At 41.6% G+C, this 25019-nt stretch overlaps 1 protein-coding gene across 5 annotated transcripts in view; it reads left to right on the plus strand.

The window, feature by feature from the left end:
* Window positions 1-25019, plus strand: part of SLC11A2 (solute carrier family 11 member 2) — a 36359-nt gene that overhangs the window by 6312 nt on the left and 5028 nt on the right. For 3 of the 5 annotated variants that reach the window (XM_029954280.1, XM_029954282.1, XM_029954281.1), the window contains exons 2-16: window positions 8402-8473; window positions 10610-10758; window positions 11279-11404; window positions 12219-12338; window positions 13987-14093; window positions 14621-14691; window positions 14799-14866; window positions 16193-16348; window positions 17009-17167; window positions 17612-17698; window positions 18680-18799; window positions 18957-19106; window positions 20069-20142; window positions 20776-20929; window positions 22968-23021. In XM_029954280.1, coding sequence (XP_029810140.1) covers window positions 8402-8473; window positions 10610-10758; window positions 11279-11404; window positions 12219-12338; window positions 13987-14093; window positions 14621-14691; window positions 14799-14866; window positions 16193-16348; window positions 17009-17167; window positions 17612-17698; window positions 18680-18799; window positions 18957-19106; window positions 20069-20142; window positions 20776-20929; window positions 22968-23021 — 1667 coding nt within the window. Of the gene's footprint in view, window positions 1-5722; window positions 5782-8401; window positions 8474-10609; window positions 10759-11278; window positions 11405-12218; window positions 12339-13986; window positions 14094-14620; window positions 14692-14798; window positions 14867-16192; window positions 16349-17008; window positions 17168-17611; window positions 17699-18679; window positions 18800-18956; window positions 19107-20068; window positions 20143-20775; window positions 20930-22967; window positions 23022-25019 lie in introns of those variants that run through there. The other 2 variants (XM_029954283.1, XM_029954284.1) reach the window with 2 other exon arrangements.

A 25019-nucleotide genomic window follows, 5' to 3' on the forward strand; every position in this document is an offset into this window, starting at 1 on the left:
CACAAGAGTTCTCTTTTCTCATCCTCACAAACACTTGTCTTTTTGTTTTGTTTTGTTTTTTATATTTATTTATTATTGAGACAGAGAGAAACAGAGCATAAGTAGGGGAGGGGCAGAGAGAGGGGAAGCCATAGAATCTGAAGCAGGCTCCTGGCTTTGAGCTGTCAGCATAGAGCCTGACGTGGGCTTGAACCCATGAACCATGAGATCATGACCTGAGCCAAAGTTGGATGCCTAACCCACTGAGCTACCCAGACGCCCGCTTTCTTGGCTTTTTATACTCTGACTGGTGTGAGTTGATATCTCATTATGGTTTTGATTTGCATTTCCCTGATGATTAGGGGTGTTGTGCATTTTTTCATGTGTCTGTTGGTCATCTATATGTCTTTGGGAAAATGTTTATTCAAGCTCTTTGTACATTTCTAATCAGATCTTTTGGTTTTTTTGGTTTTCAGTTGTGTAAGTCCTTTATGTATCTTGGATATTAACCCCTATCAAATATATCATTTGTAAATATCTTCTCCCTTTCTGTTTTGTTGATGATTTCATTTGCTGTGCAAAATCTTTTTATTTTGGGGTGCCTGGTGGCTTGGTTGGTTAAGTATCTGACTTTGGTTCAGGTCATGATCATGATCATGGTTGTGAGTTCAAATCCAGCATAGGGCTCTCTGCGGTCAGTGCGGAACCTGCCTTGGATCCTCTGTCCCCCTCTCTTCCTTCCCCTCCCCCACTGGTTCTTTTCTCTCTCTCTCTCCCTCTCTCTCTCTCTCTCTCAAAATAAACAAACTTAAAAGAAGAAAAAGCTTTTTATTCTGGTATAGTTTCAATAGTTTATTTTTGCTTTTGTTTCCCTTGCCTGAGGAGACATATCCATAAATAGGTTGCTGAGGCCAGTGTCCAAGAGATTACTTTCTATGTATTAGGAGTTTTATGGTTTCAGATCTCATATTTAGGTTTTTAAATCATTTTGAGTTGTGTGTGTGTGTGTGTGTGTGTGTGTGTGTGTGGTTTAAGAAAGTGGTCCAGTTTCATTCTTTTGCACGTAGCTGTCCAGTTTTGCAAACACCATTTATTGAAGAAACCATCTTTTCCCCATTGTATATTCTCACTACCTTTGTCATAGATTAATTGACCATATAAGCATGGGTTTATTTCTGCGCTCTTTATTTTGTTCCATTGACCTTTTATGTCTATTTTTGTGCCAGAATCATGCTGTTTTGGTTACTGTAGCTTTGTAGTATAGTTTGAAATCTGAGAGTGTGATACCTTCAGCTTAGTTCTTCTTTCTCAAAATTGTTTTGGCTACTTGAGGTCTTTGGTGGTTCCATACAAATTTTAGGATTATTTAATTCTAGTTCTATGAAAAATAGTATTTCAATAGAGATTGCCTTGAATCTGTAGATGCTTTGGTTGCTATAGACATTTTGACAATATTAATTCTTCCATTCCATGAGCATGGTGAATGTTTCCATTTGTTTGTGTCATCTTCAGTTTGTTTCATCAGTGTCTTATAGTTTTCATCAGAAAACTTTCACTTCATTGCTTAAATTACCCCTAGGTATTTTATTCTTTTTGGTGTGATTGTAAGTGGGATTGTTTTCTTAATTTCCTTTTCTGCTATTTCATTGCTAGTGTATAGAAACGCAGCAGATTTCTGTTTGTTAATTTGTATCCTTTCATTTTGTAGTTGTAATTCATTTCTTAGTTGTCATAGTTATTTTGCTGGAATCTTTAGGATTTTCTATATATAGTATCATTTCATCTACAAATAGTGTCATCTACAAATAGCCAGTTTTACTTCTTTACCAGTTTGAATGCCTTTATTTCTTGTCAGATTGTTTCAACTATGACCCAGTACTACTATGTTGAGTAAAGTGGCGAGAAAGGACATCCTTGTCTTGTTCCTGATCTTAGAGAAAAGGCTTTCAGCTTTTCACTGTTGAGTATGAGGATAGCTGTGGATTTGTCATTTACGGTTTTTATTATGAATTATGTTCCCTTTAAACCCACTTTGTTGAGTTTTTATGCTGAATGGATATCCTATTTTGTCAAATGCTTTTTCTGCATCCATTGAGATGATTGTATGGTTTTATCCTTTCTCCTGTTAATGTGATACTGCAAATACCGAACCACCTTTGCTTTCCTGAAATAAATCTGAGAAGAATAGATATTAAGTGTTCTTTAATGTTTATGAACCCACTTAGTCCTGGACTTTTGTTTGTTGGGAGTTTTGATTACCATTTAATTCCACTGCTAGTAATCGCTTCACATGGCTTTTCTAAGCTATTTCTTTCCCTCTCATTCTCAGTCGGGGCAAATTGAGTTTTGAAATTGATGAGATGGACATCCTCAATGGAATAACTCTGAAAATGGTACTTCTTTGTTGATCTGGAATGGAAAAAGAGAGTAATAATCTCATTTTTAAAGAGTGGCTAATAATCTTCCTTATTAAAATACATAGGGTTCAGAAAACAATAGGCTCTGTTTGAACCACTTGAATATTTCTGAGTTTTGTTGACTCCCAACTGCCCAGGGCAGGAGCTCACCTTCAGGAAGAACAACGTCTTTCTTATGCAGCATAGGCGTTAGGTGAATAATAATAGTTTAGTGGGAATATCAAGTACTTTAGCCTTAAAGGAGACTTTTGGGGAAAAGGGAATTTTAGAAGGATCTAGAAATGTTTTACATTTCTTCAGACAAATGGAATTTTTCTTTTTATCTCAACTCCTTGTTATTCTCAATAAACAACTTGGGTATCACTTTTTAAAGCCTTGATCAGTGCATCTGGCAACATGTTGCTGGCACTGAAAAATTTTATAAGGGAAGCTTCAAGGAGAAAAATGTGGTTTTGTCAGTCTATTTTATGTTATTTTATTTTACTCCTTACATGGGCTTTAGTGGGGGGTCATGGTGCAGCACCTGTGGGTCTAAATCCAGGTGGGGATGTTTAGTCCTTCCATGCTTTGCAAAAGCGATTCCTGACTACCTTGTTGTGAATTTTGCCAGTCAACTTTAAACATTCCTGTTCACATTTATTTAATCAGTTGCTTCCATATAAACATTTTAGGTTCCCTCTGTGAGAGTTCTTTTTCTTCTTAATGCTGTCTTTGATTTTATTTTTATAGGGGAGGGGAGATTAAAAGGGATGAATTAGAGAACTGTTCAAAAACATTCCTCTCTATTAATTTTAGGGAGACTTTTGCAATGTTGAACACAGGTCTGAAATCCATGAAATAGTTTTGTTTTTAAGTTTATTTATTTATTTAATGTTTATTTATTTTTGACAGAGAGAGAGTGAGCAAGTGAGTACGAGCCAGGGGAGGGGCAGAGAGAGAGGGAGACACAGAATCTGAAGCAGGCTCCAGGCTCTGAGCTGTCAGCACAGAGCCCTACATCAGGGCTCGAACAGTTGGACCATGAGATCGTGACCTGAGCTGAAGTTGAACGCTTAACCGACTGGATGTTTAACAAAGGATGCTTAACAAACCGAGCCACCCAGGTGCCCCAAGTTTGTTTATTTTGAGAGAAGGAATGTGTGCAACAGCAGGGGAGGGGCAGAGAGAGAAAGAATCTGAAGCAGGCTCCACAGTTTCAGTGCAGAGTCTGACTTGGGGCTCAAACTCATGAGCTGTGAGATCATGACCTGAAATCAAGAGTGGCGTGCTTAACTGACTGAGCCACCCAGGTGCCTGTGAAATCAGTGAAATAGTATTGAGGGCCTTTGTTCTTAACGGGGAAATTTTATAAGAAAAAAGTATTTCAAATTCAAACTTTTTTTTTTAACCATAGCAGAAAAACATTTTTCTTTTATGTGTGTAGGGGTGTGTGTGTGTGTGTGTGTGTGTGTGTGTGTGTGTGTATTTTTTAAGTTTGTTTATTTTGGGAGGGAGAGAGATCCCAAGCAGGCTCCGCACTGTCAGTGTGGAGCCCAGCTTGGGTCTGTATCTCAGGAACCATGAGATCATGACCTGAGTTGAAACCAAAAGTTGGATGCTTAACTGACTGAGCCGCCCAGGTGTCCCTTAACTTATGTTTTTTAATATTCAGTATTTCATACTTTCTTGGGGGCAATTTAAAAACAGATTTGGGCTGGAGCGCCTGGGTGGCTCAGTTGGTTGAGCCTCCGACTTCGGCTCAGGTCAGATCTCACATTTGTGGGTTCGAGCCCCGCGTCAGACTCTGTGCTGACAGCGAGCTCGGAGCCTGGAGCCTGTCTTCGGATTCTGTGTCTCCCTCTCTCTCTGACCCTTCTCTGCTCACGCTGTCTCTCTCTGTCTCTCAAAAATAAATAATAAACATTAAAAAATTAAAAACAGATTTGGGCTATCTAAATTGTTCTTAAAAAATGAACTGTTCTCCTAGAGTTCTTGTGAATGCTTAGAGAACACATGAAATAATGCTAATTCGATGTTCAGTATTGATGATAGCTAGTATGTGTTTGAGGGGATGACCAGATTAAGGAGTCAGGAAACTCCTTCCTCATGCGGCAGTTGCTAATTTTCGCATTCAAATGAAACTCACAATTCATAATATCAGAGCGTGGCTGTTTGGGCACGAAGACAAAGTGGTAGTAAGTTAAGCTCAAGACAGTTTAGTGTATGCCTGCCAGGTGCACAGCTTGCAGGTCCCTGATTATTCATTACAGAAGTTTTGTCAACAGAGTTCAGCTACACATCCTGAAAGTATTTGTTCGAAAGCTGAGTGAATCCATATGACCTTTACATTAAAAAAAATAAATACTACAAGCACATGACAAAATGATTTTGTTTTAAGTGCAAAATGGTATATGGTATGTATTCATTCAGTGAGAGGTCTTCCTTTCACCCAGCCTTGTTTGTGCTCCCCCACTCCTTCATCTTGGGGACAGCATTACTAGATTTTGGTGTGTCCTCGGGAGGTAGTCCATACACATACGTATGTACATTACCATCCCTCCTCTTTTTTTCTTCTTGCCGTATAAATCATTCCATACTGTCTATAAATTGGGTTTTTTACTTGAAAACATGTGTTAGAGATTGTCTCCTGTCAGTACAGTTACATTTGCTTTTTTATAATAGCTGCATGGCATTCCCTCCTGTCAATGTACATAGTCTATTTAACCAGTCTTCCACTGATACCTAGGTTATTTTTAGTCTTTTGATACTACAAACAGTGTTACAGGAAATTTCCTTGCATGTACTTCCTTGTATGAGTGTCTCTTTAGGATACATCTTAGAAACAGAATTGCTGGGTCAAAGGATGTGTATGCTTTTAACATTTTAGACAGAAAATATAATTTTATTAGCCTTTTTATCTTGTGAAACATTTGTTTAAAGTAATCTCTGTGCCTGGTGTGGAGTTTGAACTCATGACCCCGAGATCAAGACTCACATGCTCTGTTGCTCTAAGGACTGAGCCAGCCAGGCAGCACCCCACTTGTAAACATTCTTACAGCTTCTTTTTCTTGAAAGAGAGAGTGGGTATGCACAAGTTGGGGACGAGTAGAGGGAAAGAGAGAATCCCAAGCGGCCTCCACACTCAGTGAGGCGCCTGATGTGGGGCTTTATCTCATGACCCCAGGATTATGACCTGAGCTGAAATTAAAAATTGAACACTCAACTGACTGAGCCATCCAGGGACCCTATTCTTACAACTTTTGATAAGGAATGGGATAAAACCGTTATAGTGCATTTAGTCAGGAGTGCCATTTTTTCTGTTGTTGCTGTTTGACAGGAGGAAACTTACTGGCTTTGGAAGAAGGTGACACTTAATGGTTGAGGATGAGCTAGAATATTATCAAAGGTATATTAATCATAATTATCAAAGTATTGCTGGATTGATTCTGGTTGCTTGTATTTCAACTTGATCTTTTTATTAATGTTGTTAAATGACCGAAATGATCTGGTGGTATGGTCCTAGGGAGCAAAATTGTCCTTTTATTTTTAATCTTTATTTATTTTTGAAAGGGAAAGACAAAGTGCAAGCAGGGGAGGGGCAGAGAGAGAGGGAGACACAGAATCTGAAGCAGGCTCCAGGCTCTGCGCTGTCAGCACAGAGTCCGACATGGGGCTTGAACTCAGGAAATGCGAGTTCATGACCTGAGCTGAAGTCAGATGCTTAACCGACTGAGCCACCCAGGCTCCCCCTTCCCTTTAAAAAAAATTTTTTTATTTCAAAACTGTCTTAATATTAACTCACTGCTTCCATATGAGTGTTAAGTTTTCTTGGAGATTTAAACACCAAGCATAACTGACCTTCTCTCTCTCTGCCCTCGTTATGTTCTGTAGACACTGGAAACCGTGGAACTTCTAGTTTGTTGACTGAAAGTTTTGATGAGAAAGATGGAATCTATAATCGCTTTTCCTTTCTTAAAATAATACATTTCTGAGATTTCAGGGAGAAGTCCAGACTTCTTGTATCTTATTGGTTCTGTATGTAATTAGTGTAGGAATAATCCCTTAGAAAACAAATAACAATTGTAAAACATTTAATCAGGAAATATTTCTGTCTAAAATTATTTAACTATCACCTTTGTAGACTATAGGTCTACACAGTATACTATCTGAATTGTTTATTCTTGAAATATAATTTAAAAGCTTATTTTGGGGAGGAAATTTCCCCAGATGCGTTAAACACTTCTGTGCCTTAAACAGCGTTATCAGTCATCACTATAAAAATAATCTAATTTAGTCAGTTTTTGGTGAGGAGGGCCACATTAGAAGAAACTTGTGTTAGTCTTAATATAATCATGTAACATGATATTTTGAACATTATATATTATTATAATTATCAATATTAATACTATTAATGCTTATTAATGCTAATTACAGATTACAGCAAAATATTAATAACATCATTTTAAATAATAATAATGTTCTCAGAGGTGATCAAAGTATAAAGGACTCTTTATTTCATACCAAGTGGCCCAAGACCTTTTCCTGTAAGAGCCACAGTCCCAGAGCTGATTTGCGGTGCTTAATTTATGATGGATTAGGATAACCTGATAACCTAGCCTCTTAGAATTCTATGTAAAATTAAAAGGCTCTGGCCAAGGGGCTGTGTTTTGATTGGAATCCAAGTGGCTACTGCTACTCTGAGTGGTCAGCTTTGTAAATCTCATTTAGTTGAGGTGCTAAAGAGGGTTTGAATGTCGTCAGTATTACTGGCATCTTTTGGCTGGTGTTTCGCCATCTGGTGGCTTAACACCTGATAGGAGGGACATGGCTAGTTGTCCATCGCAACAAACTACTTGATATTGCTGATGATCAAGGTAGAAGATTATGTTTCCCAAATTAGCAAGTGGTGCTCTGTTTTACATCCAGGAAGATAGATGAAACCTAAAACCTTCAGGTCTGCATTCTGTAATTCTTTAAAATAGATACAGAATATATTGGTAGATAGATTATCTATAAAAGAGAGGACTGTTCGGACAGGAACAAGGGACAAGAGACGAAGACTTTATACAGTAAAGGATAACTAAAGGCTTTATAACTTTTTCAGGAGGATAGTTTTTATTGGGATTTAAGTGGGAGTTAGAGTTAACAGTAAATATTGGCTTATCTTTCTCCTTCTAAATTTGAAGTTAACCGAGAAATAAATTCCTTAATCAGTAGATCGAAATGTTAAAAAATCAACCTGACTGGTGGGGTTAACTGGAGAATACTCCATAGATCTGTGGCCAAATGGGCTCACTGCCACCCTCCCCTCTCCCCAGTTAACCGTAACCTAGCAGGACGCTGGACCTCTGGGACAGCCACTCGTCCCGAATGCCCCCCACCCCAACCCGGCCTCGCAGGACAGAGAGAGAAGTGCTGGCATCCGGCAGACTATGCCTAGTCCTCCCCGTACCTCGTCTCTCCCTGAAAGGCCAGGAGGGGAGGGCCGGGGTGATTAGTCTGTGCTCCCAGTTGTCGAAGGGTTAGGGAAGTGTAGGAGAGGTCTCTCTCTCCTCGGGAATATGAGGCTGGGAAATAATGACGCTCCTCAACTAGTGTGGTGGTGAGATGCTTTTCTCCCCCCTTTTCAGAAAATTGAAACATGAGCTTCAATTGTTTCTTAGATCAAAAAGATTTACAGATCTTTGTCCTTAAAAATTTGTGAAGGCAGGGGGACCAATCCGGTTTTAAATATTTGTGTTAAATATTTGAGCCTCTCTGTAAATGTTTTTTAAAAAGTATTTGCCTGCTTCCCTGAAATACGGTTTGCTTCAATTTGGTTTTGAAGTCTTATTAGCAAGACTTTTATATTTTTTATTAAATATCTCACTCATACTCTGAAAACTGTAATTATTTTCAAGGTTATCTAGTTCAGTAGAAGAATTAATTCTCTTCATATGGTATGGGGCCAGTTATACAGAGTAACAACATGCTGGTTCTGAACTTTTTAGTTTTGCTGATTCCTCTCTTCCTTTTCTCCTTTCCAGAATCCTATTCTAAGAACTTGGACACTCAGGCATCCACCATGGTATTGGGTCCTGAACGGAAGACGCCAGATGGTAATTTACAGTTTTGTGTTATTGTCTGGTTTTTATTTGGAATTAAGTTTATTTTTTATTTTAAATTTTTTAATGTTCATTTATTTTTGAGAGAGAGAGCGAGAGCGACAGAGCGTGAGCAGGGGAGGGACAGAGAGAGGGGGAGACACAGAATCTGAACCAGGCTCCAGGCTCTGAGCTGTCAGTCAGCACAGAGCCTGATGTGAGACTCAAACCCACAAACCATGAGATCATGACCTGAGCCAAAGTCAGACGCTTAACTGACTGAGCCACCCAGGCATCCCAGAATTAGTTTTGGTTTTTTTTAAATGTTTTTATTTATTTTTTGAGAGAGAGAGAGAGAGACAGCATGAGCAGGGGAGGGTCAGAGAGAGAAGGAGTCACAGGATCTGAAGACAGGCTCCAGGCTCCGAGCTAGCGGTCAGCACAGAGCCTGACGCGAGGCTGGAACCCATGAACCGTGAGATCATGACCTGAGCCGAAGTCGGACACTTTAACTGACTGAGCCACCCAGGTGCCCCCAGAATTAGTTTTAAATAAGTAATGGAAACTGAGCATATTTTCCTTCTTGTCATTTGCGGTAACAAAAACCAGCCTTAACTCCTCTTCCCTAGCCAACAGTATCATCACAGAGACCTGCTCCAAACAGGTCCAATCCAATCATCAGCTGGTAACTTAGGCTGTAAATGAAAATAGATGTGTAACTGCAGAGATCTGTCTCCTGTCTTATTTCCAGCTCTGAGATGAGCTACAAGTTCGGTTTCTATAGCAGTAATGCTTGCGAGGGCAGTATTAATCACAGACCTCACATAGAATTCTTCAGAATGCTTTGGCTCTTCATAGCACTGCAAATACTTAACGTAAGGAGCAGTAAAATACCGAGCAAGCACCTGTGTATTTCATTAAAGCTTCTTGAGGGCTGTAATCCTTCCTAATCCTAAATGTCCCCTTTAGAGTTTTCATTCCTTTTCCTTAAATTTTTTCATTAATTCAGGGCCACTTCACATCAAGTGGGTCAGCTCCCTGTAGAAAGAAAGCTTTTGTTTTTCTAATTGGAGGTTGCAAGGATTTCTTGGAAACCCTAACATTAGAGAGCTCTGTGCTTCAAAGTAGTCATTTGATGGCTACTAAACTGGACTTTGTGTCCTTCTGGCAGATGAGCCCTTTTCTCCCAGACCCTCCCCTTCCCAGCATTTAAGATTAACTGCACAGTTCAGGGCTCAGGGAAACACTGATTACCAGTCTAAGATGAGCCCTCCTATCAGAAGGGTGCCCACACCCCGTGACCCGAAGCTCTTCACTGAAGACCTTAGTCACGAGGCAAAGGGTTCCTGCTTCCTGGTTTCCCTGCAGGTTCAGATTTTAGCCTGAACTGTGGCAGGATTTTTCAACTTCCACATTTATTGAGAAGCCTGAGGTATAATGTCCAAGGATGATTCATTAAGTCCTACCAAATGATGGGTTGGTGACAGAACTAGACAGACTTAGTTCTTTTCTTCTAAAAGTTAGGATTTTAGGTTACCAGTCTGGGAGTGTTATATTTTGAGCCCTAGACATCCATGTTTTTAAAAGAAAATGAAATGGTTCTAAAAATTGCCACCTGCAACTCTAGAAGTGTGAAAGTAGGAAAACCATGGCAAGATGAGCAATAAAACTGATCTAGAACAGAATGACTTGGGGAAGAGGGACGGGAAGGAGCTTTGTTACCATAAGCTTTTTTATTTCCCAAATTTCCATCCCTGTGAATACGTTGCCTATTAAAGAATTAATTTATTTGGAGCACCTGGGTGCCCAACTCTTGTCTTCCACTCTGGAAGTGAGAGCAAGCCCTGCATTGGGCTCTGTGCTGACAGTGTGGAGCCTGCTTGGGAGTCTCTGTCTCTGTCTCTGTCTCTCTCTCCTCCCCCCGACCCTTCTCTCTGCCCTTCCCCCACTGGTGTTCTCTCTCTTTCAAAATAAATAAACTTTAAAAAACGAATTAATTTATTAAAAATATAAACAAAACATTAGAAACAAATTGAGTAGAGTCAGGTTGGTCTTGTGCATTTAGGTATTAAAAGATTTAACTTAAAAGTTACGAAGGATGAGTTGTTAATGTATTTTGTTCATTTTTATTTCTTAAATCTGTAAATTTAGATGATGCTTCTGGAGACCATGGGGACTCTGGCAGTCTTGGTACCCTCAACCCTGCCTACAGTAACTCGTCCCTTTCCCAGGCCACTGGGCACTCACAGGAGCCCTTCACCACCTACTTTGATGAGAAGATCGCTATTCCTGAAGAGGAGGTTAGTGACACATCTTTGGAGGAAAACTTAGGAGTGAAAAGTCTGCTGGACAACTCAAGGTCAACGGCCTAGCATCTGATTTTGGCAGGCAGTCTCTGAAGACAGCCTCTGTCATCAGAATAAGTAGGAACTGTTCAGGAAAATGAGGACCTTGAAAACAGGTGCCACATTGTACTAGTGAATATCTTTTTATCTAGAAGTATGAATTTTATGTTCTTTTTTTTTTTTTTTTTTTTTTTTTACAGTGTCCTATTTGGGTAGTGATTGGGGACAGGGGTGCTGATAGGTTTTAGCCTGAGAGGCTGATTGATGGAAAGAGCAGGTAAAGAAGGGGCTCCTATTGGGACAGAGAAGTGGCTAGCTTGTTGGTGAGAAGTGGGTAAGGTGGAAATGTCCAATATCCTAAACCCTTCAATCTTGGGAAGCTGATATTGTTGCTTTATATATGACAAAATAATAGATAAATTAGATCAGTAATTTGGAGGTGATAATTAGTGTGATCTCTTCCTCTCTTGTATAGTATTCTTGTTTTAGCTTCCGGAAACTGTGGGCTTTCACGGGACCGGGCTTTCTTATGAGTATTGCCTACTTGGATCCAGGAAACATCGAGTCTGATTTGCAGTCTGGAGCAGTGGCTGGATTTAAGGTGAACATCTGGTCCTACCCCTGTCCCTTTTAAATCCATATTACACCCTCACATCCTTTCCCCCTACACTGTCTGTTGGATGTCCGCCTCAGGGGTTACATGCACATACTTCATTGGCAGTGACACTTAGGTGAAAAATACTTTCCCAGTGTCTGCTTTTTTTTTTTTTTAGGTGTTTGTTTATTTTTGAGAAAGTGTGAGTGGGGGAGGGGCAGAGAGAAAGGGACAGAGGTTCTGAAGTGTACTTCTCACTGAATAACAGTGAGCCCAATGTGGGGCTTAAACTCAAGAACTGTGAGATCATGATCTGAGTCGACCTTGGACTGCTCAACTGATTGAGCCATCCATGTGCCCCCTTTTTAAATGTTTATTTATTTTTGAGAGAGAGACAGAGCAAGAGCAGAGGAGGGCAGAGAGAGAGGGAGACACAGAATCCAAAGTGGGCTCCAGGCTCTGAGCTGTCAGCACAGACTTCCATGTGGGGCTCGAACTCATGACCCATGAGATCATGACCTGTGCCGAAGTCAGACACTTAACCGTCTGAGCAACTGGTTTTAAATTTTTATTGTTTTATCTACTCTACATAGTTTCCTTGAACAAAGGAGAAACTGTAAGTGGGAAAAACTAAGGCTCAGAAAGGTTCAAATTGACCTAGCAGGTTGTGTACAGAACCTGATACAGAACTCAGGTCATTTGATTCCAGACCTGGGCTTCTTTCCTGAGTGTTGTAGTTCTCATTCACGTTGCTAAATAGCCAAACAAAAACACCCCAGTTGTCTAATGAGTGTTATGATGGGATTTTGTTCTTCTCTAGTTGCTCTGGGTTCTTCTGTTGGCCACCCTGGTGGGGCTCCTGCTCCAGCGCCTCGCAGCCAGACTGGGAGTGGTCACGGGGCTGCATCTTGCCGAAGTGTGTCACCGTCAGTATCCCAGGGTGAGCAATGCAGTGTGCTGTTTGTTACTCATCTCCTAGGAACTTGTGTGTCTGGCGATGCTTGCTGGCCTGCGGGCTTGGGTCTCGGGGCCCTGAGGCTGAGTCCTGAGGGAAATTTTGTAGTCCCTCCTGCTGCCAACCCATATTTCTGTACTCCTTCAGAATTTAACTTGAGATTTGCTTTTTTGCCAGAAAGCTTTCTTTGAAAAATTCAGTTTGCATAAATATCTACCATTCATTCTGCCTTCTGGCAGCTCGCAGTACCCAGCCCATGGAGCGGGGGCAGTGCTCTAAGCACTTTCAGTTATGCATCTGTATTACTATTACACATATGTTCTTTTTTATTGACTTTGTCATCAATTTGAAAAATAAGGTTTGTCCTTTTACTACAAACTGTATGTGGCAGGATCTTTGGATTTGTTAATAATTCTAGTTTTCAATTTACCCTGACGCTGGAGGTTGTACTGTCTTCTACAGCTTTTTTCTGGACATTCTGGCCCTTTCTCACTGCTGTCTAAGGCAGGAATGGACTCCGTGTCTAGAAGAGTGTTTTAAGCTAAGTTCATCTTTAGATAAGATACTGATCTGCCTCTGGTTTGTCCTAAATGTTTAATGTCCTTTCTGGCTGTGAGCAGCTATCTGTACCTGCTTTTTTCCCCCATATATGCCTCTCAACAAAAACCATGGTAATTTATAATTTCTTGTAGCTTCTCTTTATCTGAACAGTTATTTGTGTGTGTGTGTGATAATCTTTTTGTATAGTAAATACCTGATTTTTTTTTTTTGCTTCTGTGAGCCAGTATTAACTAAATTTGTCTGTTAACTGGATTATTTGACCAGATTAGTTTCCTATTTGTATGGCACCCAATTCCAATCAGTTCACCTTGAGTCCCTTTTACGTGTCTGTCCTGTTTCACTTGCTCATGTATTATCATTACATTAAGGATGACCCCAGCCTTTTCATTTTTGTTTTGTCTCTTTAGCCATGGTCAGGATATTTTCTTCTGTGGTCATTTTCTGTTCTCTCCTGAACAATATTTTGACCATATGAGCATCCTCATTTTTCCCTAAAACTTTTAAGATTGTTTTTAGGCAGGAAGTTAAGTGGAAATTAATGAGTGGAAATTCCATTCCCCTCTTGAGTGGAAGGGAAAGAGAAAAAATTAGGATCAGCCCTTGCCCTGACCTTGGCTCGTAGGTTCCTTTTTTTTTTTTTTTTAATTTTTTTATGTTTATTTATTATTGATACAGAGAGAAACAGAGCATGAGCAGGGGAGGGACAGAGAGGGAGGGAGACACAGAATCTGAAGCAGGCTCCCGGCTCTGAGCTGTCAGCAGAGCCTGATGCAGGGCTCGGACCCACAAACAGTGAGACATGACCTGAGATGAAGTTGGATGCTTAACCGACTGAGCCACCCTGGCGCCCAGGCTTGTAGACTCTAGTACATAGAAGCACTCTTGCTTTCTCCAGCGGGGGGACCACAGTGCAATGATGGGCCGGGTGGAGCCCACTTCTGGTACTTCATCCCTAGACTGACAGCTGTGAAGGCCTGTGGAGGGGTCAGTGCCAGTTGTAAATTCCAAACTATAAGGAAAGTTCTTAGAAATGATTAATTAGAACCATGTCTTTCTGCTGTTTGGTATTTAGGTCCCACGAATTATCCTGTGGCTGATGGTGGAGTTGGCTATCATTGGCTCAGATATGCAAGAAGTTATTGGCTCAGCCATTGCCATCAATCTCCTGTCTGTAGGAAGGTGAGGGGTTTTCCTATAGAGAGTAATGTTTTACTAGATTTCAAAAAAATTTAAAAACAAAAACCCAACTCATTTTTGGTTTTCAAGATTCAACTCGAAATTATTTTTTCTGTGGAGCCTTTCTGGAGCCACCGTCTCTCCCAGCAGCCTGTAGGCTCTGTATGTTCCATGTCTCATGTTGGGTTATATATCCCGCTATTATGCACTGTGTGACATCGTGTGTTACAATTAGTTATTTGTATATCAGCGTATCCCACTAGACAATGAGCTCCTTGAGGGGGAAGACCTATACTTCTTAGCTTTGTATCCAAAATGTCTCACTTAGTAGACACTCTGTTTGAGTGAATGTAATTAATTCAGTTGGTGCTGTGATCCTGAACTACCTGAGGCCAGACCACCCACCGCTGTCGTCTCTCCCCCAAGTCCTTCTTCTCCAAGAGTTGTATATCTGGAAAGCTGTTGGAAAGAGAGTGTTTCTCAGTGTTTTCTTTCTTTTCGTTAATCTCCGTCTCTTACTTCTGACCTAGGGTTCCTCTGTGGGGTGGAGTTCTCATCACCATTGCAGATACCTTTGTATTTCTCTTTTTGGACAAATACGGTAAGGGGAGTGGGAACGGAGGGTTCAGTCAAAGAATCTACTTCCCATCATGTAGCTCATGGAGAAATCTGCCTTCTGTGAGCTCACTGTTGCATTTTCCCTTTCAGGCTTGCGGAAGCTAGAAGCATTTTTTGGCTTTCTCATCACTATTATGGCCCTCACGTTTGGATACGAGGCAAGTGTTATATCTATTCATTAGCTTTTTACAACAACCAAAAAGATTTTTTTTGCCTTTTATTTTAAGATTGTATAATGGTAGGGTGGGTTAATTGTATCACATGTATTAACAAAAAGCCGATTCAGCCTAGGCCAGTTTTGAAGGAATAGGATCTATAGCAAAGGCGAGTCTCCAGGAAGGCCTGCGGGGGCTCCTACTTAAAAAATGACTAGATTTTTTTAGGACTTCCTAGACTAGCCTCCCTGGTTCCAAGTTGGCCATCCCAACAATAGAGCATCTTGGGAGGGAGTTAGGGAGGAAGTTGCAGGGTTATTTCTAGCTGTTAACATGAAGGGATTCTAGTTTTACTTATCCTGGCTTATACCAACTGCAACTTGAACTTTCTCTGTATTGTAACAGTTAGTGAACTATAATGGTTATAGCAGATGGTTCCTGCTTTCTGTCCCAACCCAGATACTCCTAGGAATCAGTATAATTTTATGCAGTAATAGTACCTTTCTATGTTCAATTGTTTCTTAAAGTATTTATTTATTTTGAGAGAGAGAGAGAGTGTGTGTGTGTGCGCGCACGCAAGCAGAGGTGGGGCCGAAAACGAGGGAGAGAGAGAATCCCAAGCAGGCTCCATCTGTCAGCACAGAGCCCCACTTGGGGCTCGATCTCATGAACCATGAGATCATGACCTGAGCTGAAATCAAGAGTTGGATGCCTACCTGACTGAGCCGCCCAGGTGCCCCTATGTTCAATTGTTATAAACTGGTTTTTGCTTATTGGCCTCACTAAACTTTGAAAAATATTAGCTAATCTGTGAATAGATTATGCAATAGGTCAGTCTAAGGCTTCCAAGAGAAATGCTGAACCAGGAAAAAGTATGTATGAGAAGTATGTTGTGAAAGAGTCTCAGCATACATTAGCGGTAAACATAAGTGATTTTTAGATAAACAGAGGTGAATAGAGGCCTAAGTGTGGGTAATCAAGAATTGGCTATATTCTTGGGTCTGTCTCACAGGAGTGATTGTGAAGCGGTTATCAGTGAGGCCTTTAGCAGCTGTCTGTTTCTTTAGAATATTAGTTACATTCTCCACACATCTACTTTGTATATTTAAGATATGATATAATATAATCTGGATGCCCCAGGCCTGAATTCCCAGACCTCTGGCAGCAAAGCCCCTCATATGCTTCTTGGTTTTCTAATGGTTCTGTGTTCCTCATTATTCTAGGTAGTTGTTGAAGAAAGTGTTGTAAGGAGCAATGGATGCTGAGGGTTTCCTAGTACTGTGTTACTCCCTGGCCTCATATCCTAATGGTTGTTATGTTGGTGTATAGTATGTTACAGTGAAACCCAGCCAGAGCCAGGTACTCAAGGGCATGTTCCTGCCATCCTGTCCAGGCTGTCACACCCCACAGATCGAGCAGGCTGTGGGCATCGTGGGAGCTGTCATCATGCCACACAATATGTACCTGCATTCTGCCTTAGTCAAGGTGAGTATGGCCCTTATCTCTGTGCCCCCCAGAGAGTTGATGTTCCTTTAGTTGCAAGGGACACACATGTAGTTTAAAACTGTTAGTGCCCTAAAGAAGTATTTTTCCATGGGCGGATATTTATAAACTCCACTAACTCAGACTGTTTTTATCACAAAGGTGACCAGAAATAAGTGACCCCACAGAAAAACTGGGACTAAAGTTCTCCATAAAAGGTCCAAAAGTACACCAAGTCTCTTGTGTTTAAATCTCGAAAGCCTGAGTGGCCTTGCGGAGATCGGAAGTAAAGAGCCCAACCAAGCTTTTATCAGTCAGTCTTGTACAAGTTTGCTGGGAGATTTCCGAGACCTTTATAATTAAGGTTATTAGGACTGGAAATGAGGTTGTTTTTGCATGTCAGTGGTTCTTCTAGCCACAGTAACTGAGGGCCCAGTAGCACGTAGTCATCATTTCCTGTGTGGGGAACGTACAGTGTTCTCAAAGTGTCACGAAGTTCTTACTCACTTCATGAACTAGGATGTTAAGTGCGTTTTCTGACATTCCATATGGCCAATTGTTTTGCCCTCTAAATCTTGCAGCTAACTCCAAACTCCAAATGCAATATTACAAGGAGATTTGTTCTAACTAATTAACAACTACTGCTATCTATCCTCTCTCTAGTCCAGACAGGTAAATCGAGCCAATAAGCAGGAAATACGAGAAGCTAATAAGTACTTTTTCATTGAATCCTGCATTGCTCTCTTTGTTTCCTTCATCATCAACGTCTTTGTCGTCTCTGTCTTTGCTGAAGCATTTTTTGAAAAAACCAACGACCAGGTGGTGAGTAAGCCAGGGGTGTGAGTGGTAGTGAATGTGAGCATAAGTGAAGGAATGGGGTAGGCAGAATGACCGTGACTTGAAGGTCCAGAGAAACAGATATCCACCCTCAGGGCTGCCCCCTAATCACTGCACTAGTCAGGGTCTAGAGTCCGGAGGCAGACTAAGCCTAGACCCATTCTTCCCAGCTTTTGGCACAGCAGGGAGCTTGCCTCAGACTAAAGACTGCCTCATGTTGATGGTATGGGGGTATAGAAGGATTACAGAAGAAGACCACTCATGGCGTTGGTGCCAGTCTCTGCTCCCTTTACATCGTAGCCAATGTCTTACCTCCAGCCTATGTCTCATAGATGACTTGGGTTTGGTGTGTAGTTTGTGATTTGCAGAAGAGTTCTGATCGGGTCCTTGCCTCAAAAATAAAAAGCTCCTAAACTGCTTGCATTCCAGGTTGCAGTCTGTAGAAATGCCAGCAGTCCCCACGCTGGCCTCTTTCCTGATGATAACTCGACACTGGCCGTGGACATCTACAAAGGGGTAAGCCTATTCAGATTTGTGATCACTGCTCCTGAGTCAATATTCTTGGACTAGTATCTGGTCTCTTCTCTGGGTTTACTTCAGAACTGAACGTATCTTCTCTGGAGTGCCATTTATGTCAGAGGTCTAGATGCCTCTGACAAGCGTTTTGGGTTATATGGGAAGGAATAGAGGATCAGCTGAAAGATAAATGTGGACAGTATTAGCCATCCCAAGAGTTAAGCTGGTAGTATGTTGTTTCATAGGATTTTTTAAAAATTTCTTTAAAATTTTTTAAATTTATTTTTGAGAGAGAAAAGAGAGAGCATGCATGTGCACGCAAGAGGGGGAGGGGCAGAAGCCGGCTCTGCACTGATAGTGGCAAGCCTGACATGGGGCTCAAACTCACAAACTGCAAGATCATGAAGCTGAAGTTGGGTGCTCAACTGAGTGAGCCACCCAGACACCCCATTATAAAATCTCCTTTATTATAAAGGATATTAATTGAGGGAGACTAAAGAAGATATTCCTGGTAAAGTGTTCTTTATTGGGACGTCTCCGTCCCTTTTATGTTAGTTATATTGTGAACCTGCATGAGTAGAATACATCGTTTATGTAGCATTTCCCAAATTTATGTGACCTTTTTCTTCACTCCTGTTACTATCTTCCAGAATAGTGTGTTAAGTGATACAATTTGGGAAATGTGGTATAGACTTTTTTTTTTTTAACATATTTAAGATCTAGGTTGAAGATGAAGGCTTTAAGAACTTGGAAAAGAGAAAAATGAGGCAGAGGAATGAAGGAATGAATGTCCAGGAAAATTTAGGTTCAAGGCCTCTGAAGTGAGGTCCGGTCCTGAGTCTAGCTTCTGGGGCGGTTCCTAGCCTAGCGCTTGGTGTAGGTTGGTGCATAGGAGGAGGGAGAAATACTGTGAAGAGAAGTTCTGTTCTGGGAGTTGTCTAAGCAGATGATTGACACAGGCTTTTCCCTTGCCTCTCCCAGGGTGTCGTGCTGGGCTGCTACTTTGGGCCTGCTGCCCTCTACATCTGGGCAGTGGGGATCCTTGCTGCAGGGCAGAGCTCCACCATGACGGGAACCTATTCTGGCCAGTTTGTCATGGAGGTGGGTGCTCTTGTGACTGGTATACATGAGAGGAAGGAAACATTGTCCTTTTGTTACTTCTGCTTACTCCCGTGTTTCCAGGGGCTTCCCGAACCTCCCCAAACCTTTCTCTGCTTCCTATTCTAGACACTCACCCTGCTTCTGTGTTTTCTTCCAGGGATTCCTGAACCTAAGATGGTCACGCTTTGCCCGAGTGATTCTGACCCGCTCTATTGCCATCATCCCCACTCTGCTTGTTGCTGTCTTCCAGGATGTAGAGCATCTAACAGGGATGAATGACTTCCTGAATGTTCTGCAGAGCTTACAGGTGAGGAAGGAGCTGAGGAAACTCCCATTCCATTTAATTAGGCAGCCTTATATATTGCCCTTAGGTACCCAGTCTATAGGGCTGGGTGCTGGGGAAAATTGAGAGGAAGAAAGAGGCACAGTCTTGGTCTACAGTAAATGTATGGAATCCCTGGTATCTAAAAACCTTTTAGGGGCACCTGAGTGGTTCATTTGGTTAAGCATCCCACTCGACTTCAGTTCAGGTCATGGTATCACTGTTCATGGATTTGAACCCTACGTTAAGCTCTATGCTGATAGCGCAGAGCCTGATTGGGATTCTCTGTCTCCCTCTCCCTCTGCCCCTCCCTCACTTGCTCTCAAAAATAAACAAACAGAGAATAAATAAATGCATAAATGAAAGCTTTAAGGGTGCCGGGGTGGTGCAGTCAGTTAAGTGTCAGACTCTAATCTCGGCTCAGGTCATGATCTCACAGTTTGTGAGTTCGAGCTCTGTATCCGGCTCTGTGCTGACAGTGCAGATCCTGCTTGAGATTCTGTCTCCTCTCTACCCTTCCCCCTGTTTGTTCTGTCTCTCTCTCTCTCTCTCTCTCTCTCTCTAATAAATTAAAAACATTCTTTTTAAATAAATAAAATCTGTTGGAAATAGTTTGGTTTTAAAAACCTGTTGAATGGGAATTATTTGCTATAATTACATACAGAGTATAAAACTATTGTTTCTTAATCCAAGCAAACATTAAATAACATAGGACCCTGTTAGGTCCTATGGAGCTTAAGAAGACAAGATACAAGTGTTTTTAGGGACCCAAAGGATCGTGATCGATGCGAAGCTAATGATGGCCCTATAGATTTCAACGTAATGCACGAGCCTGTCGGGGCGATAGGAGTAAGTTTTCATGGGGCACATGAGGCAGTGCGCTAACAGTGCTGGGTAATATAAGGGTCTCCAGTAGTCCCGTCTGATCTGTGTTCTTTCTTTTCCAGCTTCCCTTTGCTCTGATACCCATCCTCACATTTACGAGCTTGCGGCCAGTAATGAATGACTTTGCCAATGGAATGTGAGTGTACTTGTCTCATTTCCCCAAAACTTGGTGGGGACATGGTGTCTTCATCCAACAGGCCAGTCAGAAGATGAGTCATACAGGGAACCGAATGCTCTGGGAGATGATTCTTAGAGCTGCCCCTCAGTCTTTGGCTTAGAAAATGGAGACTCTTAATGTAGTAAAAGAAGGCAAGCACATTTTCCATTTCTAGGGAGAGAAATGGGCTTAATTCTTAGGGCTTTAATTAATTTAGTGGCTTCAGCTTCAGCCACTGAAGTTGCCTTAATTTCATGTTAAATGATCTTAACAAGAAAGGCATAAACTAGTATCTTTTGTAAGCGTCTTAAAAGGTGTAGGGTATTTGAAATTGTTGCATCTCTAGGAACTCAGGACTTGTTGCATTTTTAGGGCTTGTTGCCTTTTTAGGGACTTAAATATTAGGGATTATTTGATAGTATTTCCCCCATCTCTTTCTCCCTATTGGTGTCCATTTGGCTCATTTAATCTAATTGGGACATAGTAAGAACAATTTTCAGGTCATTTGAAATGCCTCTTACTCCTGTCCAGTCTACCCCACAAGACAGAGTGTCCTTTTCTGCTGATGGATAGGTTGGACTCTTCCACCAATGATTGCTGATTCTTTTACAGAGGCTGGAGGATTGCAGGCGGGATCTTGGTCCTCATCATCTGTTCCATCAACATGTACTTTGTCATGGTTTATGTCCAGGAACTTGGGCATGTGGCATTGTATGTGGTGGCTGCTGTGGTCAGTGTGGCTTATCTGAGCTTTGTGTTGTACTTGGTAAGTCCATTCAGGAGGGAGTAGGGGACGTGTATCAGAGTTGCTAGAGACGGAGCTTACTGATACCGAAATGAAAGGACCCAAAAGAGCACATAGCCATCTTAGCTCCAGGTTACTGGAACAGTTTACATGAAATTGTCAATAACGTCAGCTGTGGTTAACAGTATTTTTAACCATAAAATTTAGACTCCTAAGAACTGTCATGTCACTCCTGCCGGTTTCCATTCTTAGTAATTCCTAATAAGAGAGTATATTGTGTTGAGGAACTAAAAGAAGAGCAGAGAAAGAAGAGAGCGGTACGAGATGGGGTCGGTGTGATGTCAGAGCTTGAGGTGGGATGCATGTGAGGTCAGTCCTGCTCAGCTCTGCCATTTCCTAGCTGTCTCATAAAGAACAGTGATCCTCTCTCATTGAATTACTGAAGAGTGATTTTAAAATGGTTAGGAAATCGTAGCTACATAGAAAATGAATACAGAATAATGTGTTCTGAGATAATCAAATTCTTTCTCAAAAGTCTAGGATGATAGCTGTGTTGGGTTGGCACCATCATGGGGGCGCCTGGGTGGCTCAGTCAGTTAAGAGTCCGACTGCCTGGGTGGCTCAGTTGCTTGAGCCTCCGACTTCGGCTCAGGTCAGATCTCATGTTCGTGGGTTCGAGCCCCGCGTCGGGCTCTGTGCTGACCGCTAGCTCAGAGCCTGGAGCCTGCTTCTGTTTCTGTGTCTCCCTCTCTCTCTCTCTGCCCCTCCCCCTCTCATGCTCTGTCTCTCTGTATCAAGAATAAACAAAACATTAAAATTAAAAAAAAAAAAAAGAGTCCGACTTCGGCTCAGGTCATGATCTCGTGGTCCATAAATTTGAGCCCCACATTTGACTCTGTGTTGATAGCTCAGAGCCTGGAGCCTGTTTCGGCTTCTATGTCTCCCTCTCTCTGCTCCTCCCCTGTTCATGCTCTCTCTCTCTCTGACTCTCAAAAATTAATAAACATTAAAAAAAATTTTTTTTAAGGCTTTAAAAAAACATTAAAAAAAAAAGGATGGTACCATCATAGATACATTCTTTTCTCTATTTTCCAAATATTTTGTAACATTACTTACAGTAATGGAAATAGTTCTAGTAACAAAAACAACACATCCATCTCCTTGTTCCATACAAGTTTCTCTGAAAAATGCAAGTGTGGAGGATTAGGGGAATTTATACCATATCTGCTGCAGAGAATGGTTAAGGACGGAGGCTGGAAGCCTCATCTTTTGAACACTTACGTAGTCCCCATGCCAGTGTTTGCCACAGGTTAGGTACTAGATTGAGAAAATCACGTTAGTGACTACTGAAAACTTATGTCCTGGATTGATGTATCTTTTCTTTTTTTTCTCCCCAGTAAACCTGGGGCACGCTAGGATTATGCTGAGCCTATATTCTAGGAATTTACTCCAAGGAAACCCAAGTAATTGAACATGGCCTTGACAGGAGTTATTTTAAAAATTCAGTGTAGAAGTTAAGGGAATCCTTCCTTCTGCACATTGGTTATGAAGGGTCTGAGTTGACCTCAGTCTCCCTGAGACTGCCGAGATTGTTGAAGACCCGTTTCTAAGCCTGCGGGTGATTCCAGGGTGGGCCACTGCTATTAAGCCCCCCAAACATATACTTCATAGAGCAGTTCAGGATGCTACTCCAGCTGTATTGGTCTGTCCGCCTTTCCTCCACCTCCACCTTCATCGTGAGGAGTGGGTCTTCAGGGAACTCCCAGCTGGATAAAACAAACAAACAAAACAAAACAAAAAAAAGCAGTAGGAGCAGGGAGCTCAATATTGAAAATAGTATGAGAAAAATGTTGCTAAGGAAGGCAGACTCCAGGATGTTCTGAAGGGGGTGTGGGGTTGGGAGAATGACTCGTGCACCCTTGGTGACCGGAGATGAGCAAAGCTGGATATGCAGGGAAGAGAGCAGGTTCACGTCTGAGCGGTGCGGCCTGAGCAGTCATGGTGGGTGGACGGGCTCTCCAGAGGGGTTGGTGAATGATGACCACACTTTATCTTTCAGGGTTGGCAATGTTTGATTGCACTGGGCATGTCCTTCCTGGACTGTGCGCACACGGTAAGCATCTCTAATGTCCTGCTGACCGAGGACGCCTACGGAGGCTGTGCTAAGTAAACACTGGGTCAGTCTGTCTGTCCTCCACAGGTAGCCATCAGAGCCAGTGTGTTTCTATGGTTTACTGTGTGAACATAGACAAAAGTATGTGCTGTTGCACAGACTGCATTCAAGACTCAACTGTTTGTTGGGAAAGACTGTGTTTTAATATATGTTTGAAAGATGGAATTTTTTTTCTTCCTGACCTCCTAACCTGGGAACTGGATTAGATAGGATCTTTGAAAAGCTGATATTTGCTGCTTTCATTCCCAACACTAAACTACACCGAGGGCCAGCTTGTCTTATCCTTTTGAGAGAAAAAAATCAATCGTGAATGCATGATTCTTAGCCAGGCTGTGTGTTAAAAAAAAAATTTGGAAAATGTAATACATTTTTTGTAATACAAATTATAGGGTGGGTATGCAAGTTTTGTTTATCAAAAGGTCCTGGACTTTAAAGAGGCTGAGAAATGCTTTTCTTATGCATACCCTTTCAGTGACTTTAATTATTAAAGAAACTCACCTAAAGTGGTTTCATCCATATTAAATATAAAATTAGGAAACATCTCTACCTCTTTCAGCTTCAGGATTCTTTTAACTTCTTTCTACTTTAAATTCTTGGTGGAAGTTAAGAGGGATGCGAAAGCAAAAAGTTAGAAGGTGATAAATGAACAAATAGCAAAGCTGACATGGCAGGTGGTGGTTATTAATCACCTTGGAAAATCACAGAGCAGATCTTCCCCAGAGATGGGGAGCTCATCAGGATTTTCCTAAGTGTCATCTTAGTACCGAGCTTTTCTGGTGATACTTCCTCTTGAACACATACAGTTGTAAAACCGTCACCTTCCTCATCCAGGAGGTTGGTTATAGAAAAAAAATGGTAGCATTTATGAACTGACATTCTCATGAAATTTTGGAATGAGGACAAAAGACTTGAAGGAAAAGAAGACCCATCTGTTGTATTGCTAAAAGCCATCTCCTACCAGAATTGTCTCGTTTTTCCGAAGAATGCCCACGACCGCTTGCAAGGCAATCTCAGGAGCTGCGGACCTAACTGTTGCAAAGCTCTCTCCCTCCCTCAGCAACTCAGTAGGTATCGCTGTGGTTGCAGAGTTCTCTCTCAGCAAGGTTGCACTGGGCTACCTCTCTTCAGCCATTCCCTCAGAGGGAAAAACTTTGAGACCAGATGGTGGAGCTCTGAAGTCAGAGGAAATGGGTCCCTTCAGCATGAAGCTGCTGCTCTTCAGCCACTTCTGATACTTTTACATGTGGAACCTGAGATTGTGTGATTATATCAAACCATATCACATTTGTCTGGTGGAGATAAATAATCAAGTCTTTTATAGCCACTGACTTGGTGAGAACAGTAATGGGAATGGCATTGAAGGACTTTTCATTTTGGGAGCTTTCCCTCCGGAGTCCTGGTTGATTGATATTTTCTATTCATCTGAGCCCCTAAAAGCATTATTGCTGATATTTGGCACACAGTCAAAAGCACAGACTGGATGAACTGTCTTTCATAAGGCATTAAGGATAAACTACTTTTTCACTGACCATACCTTCTCTTAGTCCCTCAAGTAATTATCTCCCAAGATCATGGAAGACACATTTCCCTAACTGTTGCTCCTCACATCTTTCTCCTCCCCCTATTGTCTTGCCCCCAAACTGGTCCTAAGGGCCCTCTGTAAAGATGTTGGGGACTGACATCTTAATCTCTCATCTAGCTGTACTAGGTGAAGGCATAATTGACACACATTCTTGGCAAAGACAGTACAGTGACACTTGCCTTTGCCCTGAGTCTGCATGGGTCCAGTCAGTCTCAGATTCACAATACACATTTAGAAGTCCAAGTAAAGCTGTTTGTTTTCTTTTTAAAGTTTTATTGATGACTTAGGATGATGGAAAAGTCGACCCAGTTAAGCGGCATTTTAGAATGCTACGTGTGGAGTGTTTTACAGTGTTC

The sequence above is a fragment of the Suricata suricatta genome, chromosome 10, assembly GCF_006229205.1.
Source record: "Suricata suricatta isolate VVHF042 chromosome 10, meerkat_22Aug2017_6uvM2_HiC, whole genome shotgun sequence".
NCBI classification, from domain to species: domain Eukaryota; kingdom Metazoa; phylum Chordata; class Mammalia; order Carnivora; family Herpestidae; genus Suricata; species Suricata suricatta.